Source organism: Adiantum capillus-veneris, chromosome 20 (genome assembly GCF_014529385.1).
Source record: "Adiantum capillus-veneris isolate H3 chromosome 20, ASM1452938v2, whole genome shotgun sequence".
In the NCBI taxonomy this organism is placed as follows: Eukaryota; Viridiplantae; Streptophyta; class Polypodiopsida; order Polypodiales; family Pteridaceae; genus Adiantum; species Adiantum capillus-veneris.
In genome coordinates this window covers 42,226,369-42,245,860 of record NC_140950.1, presented here as the reverse complement: position 1 = coordinate 42,245,860, position 19,492 = coordinate 42,226,369, and the positions used below count along the sequence as shown (strand labels likewise).

Here is a 19,492-nt window from a genome sequence, read left to right as displayed (position 1 = left end):
TCTATTCCACTTGTAAATCCTCCTGCTTTTGATAAATCAATGACGAGCTCAATTTTTGCGTACATGATTTTTGAAATCCTTCCAGGAAGCTCACCGTCTAACAAGCCTCTATCAAGAACATATTTTTTGTGCCTCGGGTAGAAGATATGTTTGATAAGCTACAAGGCTCTACCTACTTCATTAGTATTGACCTTAAAAGTGGCTATCATCAAATAAGGATAGTGGATGAAGATATCCTAAAGAATGCATTTCGCACAACATTTGGTCTTTATGAATATCTAGTCATGCCTTTTGGCTTGACTAATGCACCAGCTATGTTCAATCTTCTAATGGAGAAAAAATTTAGACCTTACCGCAAATTCGCTGGAGTGTTCTTTGATGATATCATCATCTACTCCAAGTCTTTGGAAGAACATAAGCAACATCTCCAAGTGAGTTTTCAAGCATTGAGGGAGAACAAGCTTTTTCTCAAACAAAAGAAAAGCGAAATTTTCCTTCAAGAGATTCAATACCTAGGTCATATTATCTCTCAAGATGGCATCCGTAGGGATCCATCGAAGTTAGAGGTAATAAAAGCATGGCCTAATCCAAGGAATCTACATAAGCTACAAAGCTTTATTGGTATGTGCGCATACTATAGACGCTTCATAGCAAAATTATCTCAAATAGCAGGACCATTACATGACTTAACTAAGAAGAACGTTAAGTATGTATGGACTACTAAGGAGCAAAATGCTTTTGATAAGCTCAAAAAGAATCTTACCTCCCAACTAGTTTTCATGCTTTCGGATCTCTCAAAGCCATTTGAGGTCCAATGTGATGCTTGTGGTGATTGCCTTGGAGCAATTTTGCTTCAAGAAGGGCATCCCATAGCATATGAGAGCTGAAGGCTCAATACCAATGAACGAGTCTTGGGCATTTATGAGAAAGAGCTTTTAGTTGTTCTACATGCCTTAGACACATGGAAGCACTATTTATTGGGGACTCCATTTATTCTACAAACCGACCACCAAAGTCTAAAGTATTTCATGACGCAAACCAAGCTTTCAGATAAACAAATGAGGTGGGAAATTTTCCTTTCGCAATTTAATTTCCATATTGCTCACATTGCTAGTGGTAAGCACAATCAAGTGGCTGATGCACTTTCAAGACGACCAAAAGTTAATGCGGTGTCTATAGCTACTCACAGTGATCTATCCTCTATGATAGATGAGTATGCTATTGACCCTGAGTTTAGATACATAATGTCAGCCCTTGCTTTGAAAAAGAAAGAGGAACCATTCACCTTGCAGGATGGTTATCTTCTCCATGGCAATAGGCTATGTGTTACCCATTCTCTTCGTGAGAATGTTATGTATGAATCCCATGCTCCTCCCTATGCAGGGCATAGAGGTATTCAACATACTCTTCAAGGAGTAGAGACATATTTCTATTGTCCTACCATGAAAGTGGACATACAAGAGTATGTTCCAAAATGTGTAGTATGCCAAAAGGCCAAGTATGATAGAGGGAAGCAACCTCGATTACTGCATGTAAACTGCCTGCGTATTCCATGCATTTGCAAAAAATTTGAAAAATCATTGGAGAAGTACTCTCCCCCTCCATCTGACCTCAATGTCTTGATTTGCATATCTTTCTCCTTCTCAATCATGACTTTGAAGTCCTGAAAGTGACCAAACACTTCGCTTTTGTTACGCATGAAGTAGACCCATACTTTCCTTGTATGGTCATCAATGAAAGAGACATAATACCTGCAACCATGTATACTTGCAGTATCGGTTGGACCCCAAATATCTGTGTGCACCACCTCAAGTGGCTTTTTACATACATTGCGCACATGTGGAAATGAGCCCTTTGACTGTTTTCCAAACTGGCATGCTGCACACACTTTATGCATACCATCCACCTTGAATTTGGGCAAACCTTTTACAATCTGTTTTGATTGCATGTTACGCAATCTCTGCTCATTGACATGGCAAATGCGTTTGTGCCAAATGTCAACATCAGCCACAACACCTGTGCCCTGTGCAAATAATGCAGCTTTTACCTCAGGCATGTCTACATTCAGCGTAAACATTCTGCCCACACATTTGCCCTCTGTGATCAGCTTACAACCATTCTGGAAATCTTCTACATAACAGCCATTTGGATTGAAGCGAACCTGCAAACCCTGCTCAACCATTTGTCCAACAGAAACAAGATTCTTTGTAATGTTTGGGACATGAAGTACTTTGATTTCCCACTCTTCGTATTTAGAGGTATGTCCCCTACATGAGCAATGGGGTGAGTTGTGTCATCTCCTGTCTGCACATAGCCTGACACATCTGGTTTGCGCATATCTCTAAACCACTCTCCACGAGACGTCATGTGATTAGAGGCACCTGAATCCACATACCAAACATCATCTTGGGTGGAATTATCTGCAGCCATTGTATTCATTACATGCTGCATAACAAACATGCGCTCGTTTTTGCTGTCATCTGCATCTCTGCTAGTAGATGCATAGTTGCCATGTTCTCTCTTTCCACTTGCTTTTCCCTTTGGACAGTCACGTGACATGTGACCTCTTTCACCACAAGTCCAACATTCTCTGCTATCTGCAGTATGTTGTTGCCTGCTTGATCCTGCACGATGACCTTTTTGACTCCCCCTGCCTTGAGACTGGTTTCCCCTGCCACCTGTATTGTTTTGATTTGATTGACCTTCTTGAAATTGGCCCTTGCAACCCCTTGGGCCTCGACCATGACCTCTACCTCTGTTGGAGTTAGAATAGAAGGCCTGTTCAGAATTATTTCTGCCATGAGAAGAAGATGTGTCAAGGTTCTTCTCCTCAAGAATAAGCATAGAAATCAAATCTTGGAACACGGGGATGTCGTCTCTTGTATTCATGGAAGACCTGAAATGTACATACTCATCTCCTAGACCATCCAAGCATGCACGGACAATGTCATCATCTTCCACTGAGACTTTAATAGATCCAAGAGCCTCAATGATACTCTTGATCTTCAAGGCATAATCATTGATGGAGAGGTTGTTCCTCTTAACCTGATTTAGCTCCGACTTTAGTTGAAGCTTCCTGGCCTTGGTGTTCACCTCGAACACTCTGCCTAAGTTTTTCCATGCAATGGCGAGGGTTTCAGCATCCTGTAGATAGCCCATCATGCCATCTGTGATGCTCATAGAAAGCCAATACATCACTTTGCTCTGGCCTTGTTGCCAGTCCCTCAAAGCTTTCCTTTGTTTTGCTGTAGCATTTGCCTCGGGAATCTCTGGTTCTTTTTCATTGTCTCCTTCTACATAGTCCCAATAACCTTTTCCTTTTAGGAAATTTGTTATTCTGAACTTCCATGCAGGGTAGTTATTTTTCTCAAGCTTCTCAGTAACAATCTGACTGAAACTGTCAAACATCTTGAAGCACTAAGACAAAATAGCTGCAATCTGCAAAAACCTGCAAATCTATTGAACCTGTTATCGTGGTACCTGTAATGCTTTCTACACTCAACGAGTGTCCACAATCAAGCGTACATACAACCACTGTACTTGTACAGTAAATCGCTGTATACTGCACTTTGGAGACCTATTCAGAAACTTGTACGAAAAACCTATTCGGCATCTGGTCGTGGATTGCGAACGAAGGGATTGTGATGCTCTTGCTCTCTTAGCCTCTCTTGCCTGCACCAGGCTCTGATACCATGTAAGGAAAGAGGATGCAAGAGAGCTACACAAGACAAGCACAAAGCACACAGAGATGGAAAGCTTCTTCTTCTTCGCACAGAAAAGAGAGTACAAAATGACTAAGTGCTAAAACTAAAAAGTAGCACATATGTACATGCGGTCACTAAGTGTGAACTCGCTAGAAGCGTACTATGTTGGGACTATAAGTGTAGTCCAGCTGTAGAATCACTGGCAGAGATCCTCCGTGTCGGTCACCTAACGCGCCAGTGAGTAAATGCCGTAAGCGGCCAAGACCCGTAGTGGATGCCAGCTCAAGATGTAGAGCTCGACATCTCAACAAAGAATATGGACAATAGTCGACAAGTTTAGCAAGCAAGCACACTTTATTTCTGTCAAAAAGACTTAAGGCACACCAAATGGCAACTCTCTTCATATCTCAGATTTTCAAACACCATGGATTACCAGCATCCACCGTGTCAGATATAGATCCTAGAATGACCAGTAACTTCTAGAAAGGTCTCTTTCAAAATCTAGGAAGAAGATTGAATTTCTCTTTGACCTATCACCCACAAATGGATGGCCAAAGTGAGATAGCCAATCTTACGATACTCGATCTACTAAAGACTTATGTTACAGAAGTAGATCAACGCTCACAATGGAAAAAGTACTTACCTCTTGTAGAGTATGCCTACAATAATATTGTACATACTTCTATGGGAAAAGCACCTTTTGAGATCATTGAGGGAAGACCTAAAAGTCCCTTGCTACTCAAAGTACATGGGAAGATCTTCGCTCTACCGATGAGTATAGCCGTGACCTACAAAATCTTTTCAAAATATTAAGGAGGCTATATCCATCTCTCAACAAACACAAAAAGCTGTTGCTGACAAGCATAGAAGGGCCTTACCATTCAAAGAAAATGATTGGGTCTTAATTAAGTTTCTTAAGTCTCGATTAATGCAAACAACGGACATAAATCCTACGGGCCATCAAAAGTATTATGCTAAACTAGAAAAAAGATACTATAATCCTTTTCAAATCTTGAAGCCTATCAATGAAATGGCCAACCAACTCAAGTTGCCCAACCATTTTCTCATACACAATGCTTTTCGTGTGAGCCTACTCAAGCCCTACAAAGGAGAGCCACCAAGTGAACCAATTATTGAAGACCCTCCCGAAGTTGAAGACCAAGAAGAGATGCTACAACCCGAAGCCACTACGACATGGTAAGATTATCCAATGATATCTTACCAACTTCAAAAATTATCCTTTTGAAGATGCTAGATGGATGCAAGGAATACATCTTACGGATAGTATGAACCTTGTCAATGCTTACAATGCTACATTAGAGTAAGCAAACGTACAAATTTCTTTTAAATGACCCATGTTTTTGTCTTATAAGACTAGTTCTCTTTTTAATTGTGCACAAATTTAAATAGTATGCATGCTTACAATCATGTTTGTGATGATGAAGTCTCTCAAACACCAAGTAGAATTTGACACTCTACTTTGGGAGAATGAAATGGACTAAATACCAGACATGCTTGTGGAAGCTATGTCTCCCAAGCACCAAATGGATTGGTCATCCATCTTGGAAAGATGTCGTAGGGTAAAAATGGATCCTCTACCCACTAAGTAAGATTGACTAATGACTAAGGCTTTATCTCTTCTACCTCATAGTCGAGGATGACTATGATTTAAAGACAAAGGTAATGTCATAAAATCTAATATCTAACCAACCTAAATGATTTTCTCATATTAAAATGATCATTTAATGTGGGAGAATAAATGGGACCAAGGGTTAAGATATAGATGTGTGCTTATAGATCTATCTCAACACGGGGCCAATAGTAAAGGGGCCCAAATGAGAGATGGTCTATCAAAGAGAAAGGCTAACCAATGGATCATAAAGACCTTAGGGTTAGCTTCATTGAAGATCTTCAATAGTAAGTGTAAAAGTCTTTTGAACTTAGGTAAGCTAGGACTGAGCTTGAGGTGGGAACCCGACCCAAGCTTAATGTGCTTGACGTGCTTGATGGCTAAGGTGCTTGAGGTGCTTGATGATTGAGATGCTTGAGGTGCTTGTCATTCTTGAGATGCTAGGGTTGTACTTGAGATAGGAACCTTGCCCAAGCTTGAGGGGCTTAAGGGCCAAGTTTGTGGTGGGAACCGGGTCCAAAGTTTACTGGCTTGAGGTGTGAAAAAGTCAACACTAATCCCTACAAGGAGGGGACGAGCCCTACAAGAGGGGAGATGAGAGAGAACACACACACACACTCACATAAGGCATTCTTGGTACAAAGAAAACAAAAGGGACACTTGTCAAGTTCCTCCTCATGTTGCCCTCATGGTGTGCCTGGAGCCTATTGATTGGCCACCCAAGGGGTCCAATGATAATTTATAAGATTTAATTGATTGTTTTTACATTTATCAAGTCCTCTCTCTCAAAGGGTTACTTGATTTACCTTATTCTTGTGATTGGCTAGGCCTGGAGGGGTCCAATGAGCTTCAAGCATGAGCTACAAGGGGGGGTCGACTAAGGAAGCTAGGGGCATGCTTGGGGGGTATACTCTCTCCCCCCCCCCCCCCCCCTCAACACACACACACACACACACACACACTCATTGTGTGAAGTGAAAAGTGCAAGATCTCCCTCTCCTTCTCCAAGCAAGTAAAGAGATTGAGATCCTACACCAACACTCTTGGCTATGGAATGCAAATCCAACCAAGAGCCATGCTTCAATGCTTAAGCTTGCCATCTTCTCCATCTTCATTACTATGCTATTATATATCCTAGCAAGACGAGTGATGATAAGTGAGGAACTAATTCTTTCTCCTATGAAATGTTTCATCTTCCTCTTCCCTACCCTCATTCCCTGCTAGATCTCTCCACCTTCGAAGGTGTTTGAGGTCTTGGGGTAGAGGCTTGGGATCATTAATGCTTTCCTCAAAGTTTATGTTATGCTTGTGATGCATGAAGCTTTCCATCTTCATTGAATCACATAGGTCACAAAAGGAACACAAAAATTGTGTTGGAACAAGTCGCTCTTGACGGGAGAAACTATAATACAAATGCCTATTGGAGGGGGGACCGGCTCCACATAAATCCGATCCTCAATTGTTGTCATGTTCTCTAAATTCTCTCTCTTGCAAAAGTATTGTTCATGGCAAGTTAACTAAATGTTATGTTTATGTTGCTACCATCAATTAGATTCATTCGCTATGCTCACAAAGTAATTTCACAAAAGTACTCTTTCTAATTTCCGCTACTCTCAAGTTAATAGACCAATTCCATTATAGTAAGCACGAGGTTTACTTTATATAGTTACGCCTGCCAGGGTTTATTATTTTCTCGGCGGGGCGGGCTAATCGGCTCTATTGGTTTTTGCAGGTCATCATTAAGGTCAAGTTAACAATTAATGTGATCATGTCTTTGTCTTGTGTAATTACTAGAGCTATTAACATAATCACACAATCATGATCACATCAATGAAATCCCTGACCACCATGATTGTCAAAGTCTTAAAAACTTGGCACTATTCAAGTGCCCAAAATCTACAAAATTTCTATTTTACTAAAATTCAAATATAGAAACCCCCCCATTGCCAAGCTTGAATAAATGATTCCTAAGCCTTGAACGGTTTGTCTCTCATAGGCTTGAATTCATGAAAGCACCCCTTTCAAACCCAACAAAACTTCTCATAATGTTGAGGTGTAGTTTTTTTTATTCAACACACTTGCATCTAGCAATTTCACCACTTTGTTTCTATTTGGGTTGATGTCCACAAGAGACAAGATGCTTGAAAGCCTTGCATTGGTTTGGATAGCCAAATCCCTCCTAGTCTAGATCATAGACATCTTTCAAGTCTAACTATTGAAGGTCCTTTTCTCTTCAATAGATTTATTAACCTTAGAAGCATTAACGATTGCTAACCCTCCTTGCCTTGGTCTTGTGACCAATTCACTAGGCTACATCATTGATTTTCTCTTCCTTGCAGCATGGAAACATCCTTCAGTCTTAATTTATGAGGATATTGTCATGCCTCATCTTCTCTTTTGGTATGAAAAATTTTGGTGTCCTCAACCAAACCTTGCCTAGTTGGCCTCTTGCCGCATACACTTTTTTGCTTGCCATGAAAGCATCAGTTTAACCTCTTACTGCTTTTGGTGTATCTTCCGCCAAGGAGGCACTTCTAAACAGCCTAGCCCCCTTCAAACTTGTCTTATTGACAATGGTAACAAACCTATCTTATTTATTTTTGAGTGCCAATCCACAGTTTACTCAACCTCTATGTGACAAGGTCAACCTTGAAGTATCCTACCCACCGCCTTGGTTTTCTACCTACACATAAATGACAATCATTGCCCCACATATGTGCAATAAATCAAGCAACTTACTTTCTCTTGTGTCCTCTCATCATTTCTATGTATTGTGTTTCTAGTGCAATGCTGGGAGGCATAACTAGTCAAGGAAGAACAAAAGCCCGAACTCCAAACTGTAAATTCATTCTCGGCAAAGTCTTCAATGGTGGTGCCTCTAGAACAAACCTTGCCTTTCTATTGTAGGGTTTCTTCTCTAGAGTGGTGTAGTTTTGATGGATTTTTATCACCTTTCCGCTCTATGGGACAGTTTAACCACAAAATCTATGCCAGTATAGCATATTCTTTTGCAATTTCTCTTTACATGAGCCCCAACGCACCATTAAATACCAATAGTCCTCTTTGAATCACTCTCGAGAAGATTGGTATCCCTTGCATTATCCTTGTTGATACGCACCCCAAGCCTTAATAAAATCCTTTTAACATCAACAACCCTTCTTGCTACATCCTCGATTGTTGATATTGCCTACCTACCACTTGAGGGTCCTGACATGGTTGCACCTCACCAACCCAAAACGTTCATCAATTAAAGTCTTCAAAACATTGCCAACCTTTTTATCTCTAGCCACCATTCATTAACCTTGCAATCTTGAACGTTAGCCTCCTCTATGTCTAGGACATATCCTGTGCACAATCACACCCAGCACCACTGGAAAGAAATCTCTGCTTGTGTCCCCTATTTTGGAAAATGTTGTGAGACAAGTTTCGGCATTTAGATTCTCAAGCCCTCAAGCCTCACAAGATAACATTTTATTTGCATAGTATGTGGGTTCCTACGTTATGCATTACAAACTACTTTCAATTAGTCTCCATTGTAATCAGCCTTCACCATAGTTTGTTGCAGTATACTCATTCTACAAAGAGTGGCCCTTCTAGCATTGCTCCATCACGGCAATAGAGTACCCTCAATCTATGAAGTGTGTCCCTTCCATCATTTTCCCCATTACCACTGTACAAATTACATTAAAAAATTTGGTACCTCGCTATCCACCTTCTACTATCCACCAAGTGTCCCTCCTTTAGTTCTCCAAGAACCTTGCTACCCACTAGCTTACTCTCATCGCAAGCCCTATTTCAAAGTCCCCAACTTTTTCACTAGCTAGTAGCAACCAGACCTACATCTCGTATTGTATGGAAATTTTCTTTCAGGGTGTATCTTGCTAATGCTTAATAGCAAGAATAACTTGTCTGAGGCAACCCTTTAAGTTCTCTCAGATTCTTTCATCTCTTTTGGCACAATGAAGCTTGTTTCCTAGCTAGCCCTATCAGCCTCTTTCCTTGCCTTTTTATAGATCTTACCTTTTACTATCTCAACAAAATTCTCAGTAAGCCTCCCATTAACCTTGCCCTTTGCAGATTTACTAGAGCTCCATTGTCTTACCTAGTGCAAGTCTTTTAACTTTTTCTTGTTGAAGATTTCTCTTTTGTAACTTTATGTGTCTCCCTCTTTTACAACACTCCATAGTGCTCTTTAAATTTGAATCTTTATGGAAGGCCCCATTAACCACCCCACACAAATCTCTCTAAGGTATCCAAATTTGGTTATCAAGTCGCCCTTTTAAGGCTCTTAGAGTTAAATTTGTTTTATGAAACGTAAGATCTTTTTTCCTCTAGGATTATTTACCCCATGATTAACATAAGATTGGCCCCTCCTAACCATAACCACAAGGCACCAAGCTTCAATACCTAACCCATCATATATATTTTGATTAACTTTGCTCAAATTGTTGACATAACCTTTCAAAGTGCTGATGACGGAGAAGTGGAGCCCTCTTAGTTGATTAGTTTTTGCCTACCATACTATGTCCTCATATCTCAATGTCTACTATTAGTTGAAGAACATGCTGATCATGAGCTTTGCCCTATGAATTAGGACATCCACCTAAGCCTCCTATAACTCGATATGATTTTCCAATATCGACCCCCCCCTTGCCACTAACTTGTGGATTGTTGAGAAACCTCTCCTTACTGAAGAAAATAAATATATCCCATAGCCAACCTCAAAAAATTACCCTTACACATCGCCATGATTGCAATCACAAACCCCTTGAAGTGTTTAAAGTGGTCCAATTTAAGCTTGTCAAAAGGGAGAAAAATCAAGAAGTTGACCAATTGGCACTAGTAGTCGTCATGTAGCAAATTATATATGACACCCGCTACATATACAAATAGGGAGACTTTGAAGGAGAAAGATGATTTTTGGAATACAAATCAATGTTCAAAAGGTTTATCCAAGTTGTAAAGGAGGAGAATTGTTTAGAAGCCTTGTAGGTTCACTTTGATAGGGGACGATTTGATGACATATGGTCGAGATGGACTGCTAAGGAGGGTCCTCTATGGTATGGTTACAGAGCAGTGTCATGAGCAAAGCACACATCAAGGCAAAGATCAGGTACTATTTTGTGTTCTTAGAAGTAGTTTTTGGTGGCCTCCTATAGTGCAGGATGTGCACTATTGGTGCAAGACATGCCATGAGTGTCAAACCATGGGGGAATGAAGATTGGTAACAAAGTCATGAGGGGCTATCATAGCTCAAAGTACATTTGAAAAGTGGGGTTTGAATGCTATTGGTCCAAGTCAACAAGCAACAAGAAATATATAGTGGTGGTTATTGACTATCTCACCAGGTGGGTTGCGGCAAAGGCAGTAAGAGAGGTAAATGGTCACACAATAAGACAGGTAAATGCACTAGTGGAGAAGTTGGATATCCAACACAAGTTTTTTTCTCCCTACCATCCACAGTGCAGTGGTTTTGTGAAAAGTGTGAATGGACAGATCGTCAAAATGCTCACCAAGTATGTGTACAAGAGGGTAAAAGCTTGGGAGATTAATCTTGAAAAGTGTTTGTGGGCCTACAAGACATTGTATAAAGTTACTACCAACTTAACTTTGTATAAGTTGGTTTACGGCAAAGAGACGGTGTTGCCAATGAATGTCCAGCTAGGTGCATTAAAGGGTATGTGGCGTGTCAATAAAGCTCACAAGGAGTTTTGCAGGATAGGATTACTTGCCATGGAAGTTGCAACAGCCTTTTATGTGAAGCAACAAGAAAAGAGGTACAAAATTCAACCATCATTTTTCAAAGAATAAGATAGAGAAGAGAGATTTGGTGATGAAATATGAGAGATATCTCAACTTCACCTTTCAAAAATAAGTTTAAGTAGATAATGTCGTACAAAGTTCATTAAGCTTTTAGCTAGTAACATCATGATAAACATCTTAAAACAGAGGGTAAATGGTGTGCATCTCAAGTTGTACTTTGAAAGAGAGTTGTGCATCAAGTGATAACTAAAGGGGTTGGGCAACCCACCTAGATGAGATCTATAGACAGCAAGAATAAAATTTTGTGCAAGTGTTCTCTAGTTTTGCAACTTCTAGTTCAATAAACACCTTCTGTTGTTGAAAAGTGGATTGGACAATGATGGTAAAGCTAAAGTGAGTATGTGCTAGAAAGAGGGGAAAAGTAGAGGCATGGATATCCATAGGTACACGACAGGGTGACAAAGGAAGTATAAAGGTCAAGGGCACACCATTGTATTTTGGGTTTGTTTTGGCCAAAGGGCTCTACTATGGGGCTTCTCAAAGGTGATTTCTCAAAGTCTAAAGTGCAAGAATGGATGTGCAAAAGTTGGTTTTCAAAGTACTCTACATGCTAGTCCAAACGGCTTGTCAATTGAAGATGTATAGCTCAAGATATAGCAGTTTGAAGAAAGTACTTTGAAGATTCTCGTCGGATGGGATGAGTGTAGTGTGATGATTGGAGCATATATGTTATGTTGAGGCTAAAGTGCTCAATTTATGTAGCATGTTGGTATTTTCAAATCGGCAATCGCAGTCTGGGTGGACAAGATATGAATAATCAAAGTTTTGCCAGGGGTGAGTTCTGCACTATTTTGATCGGCTTGGTAAGCATGCCCTTGGATGTTGTTTCAAGTTTGCCAGGGATTTTGGAGGTAGTACAAAGTATTTGAAGCTAGTTGGAAGCAATGATTCATCAAACTGAGTTGCTGACACTAAGATAAAGCTAAAAGTTGGCAGTTGGCAACGAAGAAGTGTTTTTAGATGGATTTTTCCCATTTCGAAGCCTTCCATTCACAACCATTAAATTCTCAAAATGCAACTAAGGTTCTCAAGATTCGAGGTCAGCAAAGTGGATTTCCACTAGGGCTTTACAAGATAATCATCTGATTTTTAAGAGTTGGAAATGGTTGGAGTTTAAAGTGACAGTAGAAAAAAGAATTCTTTATTGTTGAGTTTCAAAGGTTTTTTGCAAACGGGTGCAATGCATAAGCGAGCGCCGCGTGACTGGAGAAACCCACATGTGGTTGCACATGATGGAAGTGAAGGGAATATATGCTACACCGTAGCCTTCATTTAGATGTCTAAGGGGGGGGGGGGGGGGGAGAGGGGAGCTATAGCTTCCTCCCCCCTCTTTGCCCGTGGGTAACATTGGGCAACGCTCACACGAACGCAACAATATTGCAACACAATGGCTACGTAGACCGATGACGTTGTAGTTTATGGTAGCGATGATAATTAGTTCAAGCGGTACCCTACGAGGTCGCTTTTTTTGTGTGTGTGTGTGTGGCAGGGGGGGGGGGGGGGGGGGGGGGGGGGGGGGGGGGTGTTTGTCTTTTCCTTACCCTTAAAAAGGGGAGGGCCTTTTGCCCTCGCTAGTGCTCATGGGGAAGGGGTGGGATCCCATGAGTGAGGAGGAAGCAGCTCTGTAAGGGGCATCACCACCCTCCATAGGAAATAGCACACCATGCAATACTTCTAAAAGTTAAGTGGAAGCCGGGAGAAATCTACTGAACAAGGGAGATTATCTCTCAAGTGTGCGGTGTTGGTTGACTGGAGGTTGGTGCCTCTTGGCAACCAATGTGTGTAAATAGAGAGGAAGAGAAAGGTTTTGCGTGTAGCGGAAGAGTTGGAATGGGTAGGTTTTGCGTGTAGCGGAAGAGTTGGAATGGGTATCAAAGTGTGTTGTGATCTTGAAGAGCATGTGGGTTGGATTTTGTGTCAACGACGGTTCTATATCAAGAAGTGTGTTGTGTTGAAGGTGTTTTCAAGAGGATCGGGGTGCTGTGGATGCCCTAAGCTATAGAGGGTAACTTGTCAGTAATTTGTGGACGTGTCCCATTCCCCCCTCTCCAATGTCGCATTGGCCCAAAGACAAAATACTTCACTGCAAAAGGGTGCGGAATACGTAAAAGGTGCTTTGCTTTAAGAATGACTTGGTTCTGGTGGGGAAGCAAGAATATAAGAACCAAGAATCTTGGTGCGCACGCAGACGTACCAGGTTTTGTTATCTTAAGTAAACTTAGCAAGCTTGAAACCTACAGGTTTTCGAGAGAAATTTGGTGGTAACTCAATTTCCTGATATCGTGGTGGTTAGCTACGCTAGCTAGAGATTGGAAAAAAACACTAATTACATCAGATGCATCTGTGTCGTCCTTAAGGTGAGAAATGGTTGGATAAGAAAGACAAGGTCTTCCACGTAAGAATTCTAGAGCCCCTTTTAGGAATGTTGTCCCCTCCTAAGGTCCATTGTACATTCATTAATGAGTTAATATAATCTCTCCACTCACAATTGTCATGGGCAAAAAAAATAAGCCCTAGCTTTGCGCTATAATCAACATATGCAACTTTGCAAGGCTGATTTTTAATCTAGCTGAAGAGATTGTGCAATGTCACAAACGTTTTCACGTTCACCTCATCAAAGTATGTCACAAACGTTTTCACGTTCACCTCATCAAAGTAGAAGGATGAACAACCTCCCACTATTTTTGCCCATCCAATATAATAGCGCATCGAGTCTAAGGTCTGAGGCTTTTTAAGGTCCAGAGCTACAAAAGACAATAGACCTTCTGACAGGAGAAGGTCTGGCTAGAGCTACAAATTGCAACCCTTCTGAACCTTCCTGAAAAGGAGTTGGGCCAGATCTGGAAATTCCACCCCTAGAACTACCTCAAAACATCGTAATACAGGACACAAGACTCCTTTCAAAACATCATAACGTAGGTCAAGCATTAACAAGTAACGAAATGCAGAACAAACCGTAGGAGAGCTGAAGCGAAGCACCATCAAAAAATCGACTGTTTCACAGCAAATTAACCAAGAATCCAGGTCGATTCACATTTTATAACGAAACCCAAACTGTGCCTTCAAACTCTTAAAAAGAGTAACAAAGACGAAATATATCACAAATGTACATGGTTTAAACTGTCCGTTGCTAACAAGTGCCATAAGAAGCCTATATCTGTGAAAACCTTCAAAGGCAAGCCGTAAGTGCTGCATGCTCCTAGTTGCAAGGAGCCCCGTCTAGCTGGAGGAAATGTCAATAGTGCGAATATTGCTCTTGGGCTCCGGGAGGGCAACCTTGGGGATGGTGATGGTGAGCACACCATTCTCCATGCCTGCCTTGACCTCCTCCGCCTTCGCATTCTCTGGCAGGCGGAAGCGGCGCAAGAAACTGCCACGGGAACGCTCCACCCGGTGCCAGCGGTCACCAGACGATGTTTCCTCCTGCTTGCGCTCACCAGTGATCTGAAGCACGTGCCCGTCCTCTACATGCACCTTCACGTCTTCCTTAGCCAAACCTGGATGAGTCAGATCAACCGTCACGTTAGGAAAGGAGAGAGAGAGAGAGAGAGAGAGAGAGAGAGAGAGAGAGAGTTGTAGGCGTGCATAATACCTGGCAAGTTAGCCTTGAAAATGTGGGAATCGGGCGTCTCCTTCCAGTCCACCTGTGTGTTAGCCACGGCAGCCACGTCGCGAGCGAAGGAGGGATGCTGATCAGGGAAGCTGGGGAAGGCAGCGCGCATGAGCGAACTGGAGGAGAAAGGGAAAGGATCCATGAAGAAGGAGTCCCAAGGATCGTCATTCCTGCGGCCGAAAAGGGAGAGCGCCATTAATCGGGATGCTTCACGCTGTTTCACAAGAGGAAAGAGGGCTCGACAATAGTATGGTAGGTATTCTCTTAATTTTTATACGTTCTGGTGCGTTCCCGTAACCTTCTGGAGCCTTCCTTCCAGAAAATTAAGCAGAGTCGCCAGAACCTTCTTTTCCTTCGCTTAAGTGGTGATCACACGAGGCATGGTTATTACTTTGTTAGCAAATTTGCAAATCTGGAAGGCCGTTCATCCACGTGGCTGGCATCTGCATCCGTATTATTAACAATTCGTAAGATTTTTTTAACGCAGGCAGCGCTCGCTCGAGAGGCACTGATTACACAGAACGAATACGCGCTTTTTTTAACGCAGGCAATGTTCTCTTTTTAGCCCAACCCCTCTGCATGAAGCCCTCGAGCGCAACATCAAAGAGGCACTGATTACAAGACAAATACATCAAAGAGGCCCTTTGGAGAATCTCTGCTTAAAGTCGGCATGTGTGGGGCTTCGCCTGTTGGCTGCGATTGCCATGCCACTTTAAGGCGTCCTTAAAGAATTCCTTCCATGACAAGTCAGAGTCTTGTCCCGTCATCAAATAGCTTGCCATGGCCATCTCTACAAAGCTCTGAAGCTCTCAAAATACTTCCATTCGGCCATACGACGATGCACCCACACATGCACAAGGGGGCGCGTTGCTATGGCACAAAACGTGTGTGAGGAGGTGCATGGATATCGCATCGGAAGTAGGGTCAGAAAGCTTTTTTTAACGCAGGCAATGCTCGCTTTTCAGCCCAACCCCTCTGCATGAAGCCCTCGAGCACAACAGGAGCACGCCAGAAAGCTCTCAACTATTTCTAGAGGATGCAAAGCGAGGGCCTCTCTCCAGATGCTTCTATTCGGAATGGCTATGAATGATTGCAGGATATGCACAATAGGAGCAGGGATAGAAAGATCCATGTTGTTTTCAGCGGATGCAAAGCGTTATTTGATTGCAAGGTATGCCCAACATTGCAGCGGCATGCAACGTGTTGATTGCAGGATATGCCCAGCAAGGGTTGTTTATAAAACTTGTCGTGTTTGGGAATGCCTTGGTCGATAAGTATGCTGAATGTGGAAGCTCTCAACTATTTCTAGAGGATGCAAAGCGAGGGCCTCTCTCCAGATGCTTCTATTCGGAACGGCTATGAATGAGTGCAGGATATGCACAATAGGAGCAGGGACAAAAAGATCCATGTTGTTTTCAGCAAATGCAAAGCGTTATTTGATTGCAAGGTATGCCCAACATTGCAGCAGCATGCAACGTGTTGATTGCAGGATATGCCCATCAAGGGTTGTTTATAAAACTTGTTGTGTTTGGGAATGCCTAGGTCGATATGTATGTTAAATGTGGTGCACTTTAGAAAGCACAAAAGGAGCTTGAGGAGCTTCTTGCCCCAGTGCATTGATTGCGGGATAAGTGCATCAGGCGTCGGTCCAGAAATCTCTCAACTGTTTTCAGAGGATCCGAAGCGAGGGCCTCTCTCTAGAAGCAATCACATACGTGTGTATCTTGCAGCCATGTGTGAACGCAAGATGCCGATATGGGCTTAAAATTTCACTCTGATATTGTTAGTCAAGGGTTGCGACAGAAACCTGTCGGGTCTGGCAATGCCTTGGTTGATATGTACGCCAAATGTGGTGCTCGTGTGTGCAGGATGTCGTCTTTTGGAATGCATTGATTGCAACATATGCCCGACAATAGCCGGGCCAAGAAGCTATGGGTTGTATTGAACAGGTGCGAAGCGAGGGCCTCTCTCCAGATGATATCACCTACATATGCATCTTGTAGGCATGTGGCTCGATGCAAGATGCTCTGTAAAAGAGATGGTGTGCTTGGCACTGCCTTCATCAATACGTCCACCAAATGTGGACGCTTCAGCTGGGGCTTTTTCAAAAAGTTGTCATGCTTGGCAATGGCTTGGTCGATACGTACGCTAAATGTAGTGCACTTCAGAAAGCACAAAACGTGCTTGCGGAGCTTCTACTCCCGAATGTCGTCTCTTGCAGTGCATTGATTGCGGAAATGTACGCCAACTGTGGGGCACTTTCGATATGGCTGTTTCAAAAAATTGTCGTACTTGGCTTATGTTCTTACGGAAGACTCTCATATGGGTAAGAGAATTCACAATCAACTAGCACTACTTAGCAACGTGTTGGTCCATATGTATGTCAAATGTGGTGCCATCATGGAAACATGAAATGTCTTTTAAGGCATGCTCTTTCGCTTGGAATGTGTTTCCTGCAGAATATGCCCAAAACTTTCTGTCCCAAGTGTCGTCTCTTGGAGTGTATTGATTGTGGGATATATGCAACATGAGCAGGGCTAAAAAGCTCTTGGCTGTTTGCAGCGGATGCAAAGGTAGGGCCTCTCTCCAGATGCAATCACATAAGTGTGCATCTTGTAGGCATATTGTTGTACGCAACATGCCAAAATGGGCTTATAAATTCATTTTTATATTGTTAGTCAGGGGCTATTGCAAAAATTTTCCATGCTTGGCAATGCCTTGGTTGAGACATATGCTAAATGTGGTGCACTTGAGAAAGCACAAAATGTGATTGTGGATCTTCCGGTCTCGAATGCCATCTCTTCAAGTGCATTGATTGCTAGATACACACAACAAGAGCAAGGTGGGAAAGCTCTCAGATATTTTCAATGGATGCAAAGCGAGGGCATCTCTCTAGATGCAATCACATAAGAGTGCATCCTGAAGGCACACAAGACATTGTTGTGGGCTTAAAAATTCACTCCGACGATATTGGTAGTAAGGGGCTGTTGAAAAAAATTGCCATGCTTGGCAATGACTTGGTCGATATGTACGCTGCAAAAAACTGTTGTGTCTGGCAATGCCTTGGTTGATATGTACGCCAAATGTTGTGCTCCTGCGCGGGATGTCGTCTTTTGAAATGCACTGATTGCGAGATATGCCTGACAACAGCTAGGCCAGGAAGCTATGGATTTTTTTGAACAGATGCGAAGCGGGGGCCTTCTCCAGATGATATCACCTACGTGTGCATCTTCCAGGCATGTGGATCTATGCAAGAGGCTCTCTAAAAGAGATGGCATGCTTGGCCCTGCCTTTGTGGATACATACGCCAAATGTGGGACACTTTCACTAGGGCTTTTTTATAAAATTGTTGTGCTTGGCAATGGCTTGGTCGATATGTACGTTGAATATGGTGCACTTCAGAAAGTACAAAACGTGCTTGAGGAGCTTCATGTCCCGAATGCCGTCTCTTTGAGTGCATAGACTCTCGAAAAGAGATGGCATGCTAGGCACTGTCTTGATCGATATACATACCAAATGTGGAACACTTCAACGAGGGCCGTTTCAAAAAATTGTCATGCTTAGCAATGCCTTGGTCGATACGTATGTTGAATGTGGTGCACTTTGAAAAGTAAATCGCAGGTCTACCAGCAGATTCATGTTCTCACTTGGGGGTTCTGCTATCACATGGAGTAGCAAGAAGCAACCCACAGACCATCTCCCATTTCAACCCCTTTAACCTTGGCCCCGTGATGAGATAGATCCATAAGCAACTTCAGGCTTTGCAATGTCCACTCTGTCTCAACTATCATGTTTGTTCAGAGCAATGCGGTCATACGAAAGGTAAAATGCAATCTGTGTGCATCGATGATAATCGTAAGGTGAGTAAGCATTCCATTTCCTAATTTTTGACACTGAGAACACAGTTTATGAACACACCGAAAATTGCACGCAGCCATGGGAATGGCACGTTCCCTCGTATTATAAAAATTGGGGAGGACTGTGCAAACTCCCCCATGCAAGGAGACTTGCATGTTTTTTAAAAAAAAACATAAAACTGCAACAACAAACAACTAATAACATTGCCGTCTTTTGAATCCCTAGCCTCTCACTAACCCACGTGGCAGACCCCCCTCTCCCGGCAGTGGACGAATAATCTTGCCGTCGTGCAGCCTCCGATCAACCTCCCGCCCCCGCTCCTGCACATCTCAGTCCTCCACCTTTTTTTGCACGCGCTGTACCCCGGCGGCTGACCACCACCAAAGATGCTTTGCTGGTTGGTTCTCATGCCCTTTATTGGTGCAAATTGGAGCCCACGCTTCCCGTCCAAGATGTGATCTCCCTCTCTCACTACAGACAAAGGCAATTTCATGAGATAGCCCAAGACAATTTGGAAAAAGACTCTGTGCTTGGAACTGCTTTGGCCTATGAAATCACCTATGCATGCATCTTGAAGGCATGTGGCTAAATGTGGTGTGCTTGAGAAAGCACAAAAAAGTGTCTGAGAAGCTTTCTATTCATAATGTTGTCTCTTGGAATGCATTCAGTGCAGGATACACGCAACATGAGCAGGGCTATAAAGCTCTTGGTTGCTTTCAGCGGGGATGCAAAGTGAGGGCGTCTCTCCAAATGCAATCACATAAGCGTGCATCAAGATGCTGATATTGGCCTAAAGAATCACTATGATATTGTTAGTCAGGGGTTGTTGCCAACAATTGCCATGCTTGGCAATGCCTTGGTCGA

At 42.5% G+C, this 19,492-nt stretch overlaps 1 protein-coding gene across 1 annotated transcript; it reads right to left on the bottom strand.

Moving 5' to 3' along the window:
- Positions 1-14,165: 14,165 nt before the first annotated feature.
- Positions 14,166-15,013, bottom strand: LOC147432428 (18.1 kDa class I heat shock protein-like). Its single transcript, XM_086492389.1, has 2 exons — positions 14,750-15,013; positions 14,166-14,654 (listed from the first exon to the last, which is right to left on the bottom strand). The coding sequence occupies exons 1-2, from the start codon at positions 14,964-14,966 to the stop codon at positions 14,377-14,379; spliced, it is 495 nt and encodes a 164-aa protein (XP_086348515.1). The 5' UTR covers positions 14,967-15,013; the 3' UTR covers positions 14,166-14,376.
- Positions 15,014-19,492: the final 4,479 nt, after the last annotated feature.

What these genes read in the sequence shown, in the direction of transcription:
- LOC147432428 (XM_086492389.1), bottom strand. Translation starts at nt 14,966, where the DNA reads ATGGCGCTCTCCCTTTTCGGCCGCAGGAATGACGATCCTTGGGACTCC. An exon ending in TTTCAAGGCTAACTTGCCAG is followed by an intron (nt 14,655 to 14,749) that starts GTATTATGCACG and finishes TGACTCATCCAG; the next exon opens with GTTTGGCTAAGGAAGACGTG.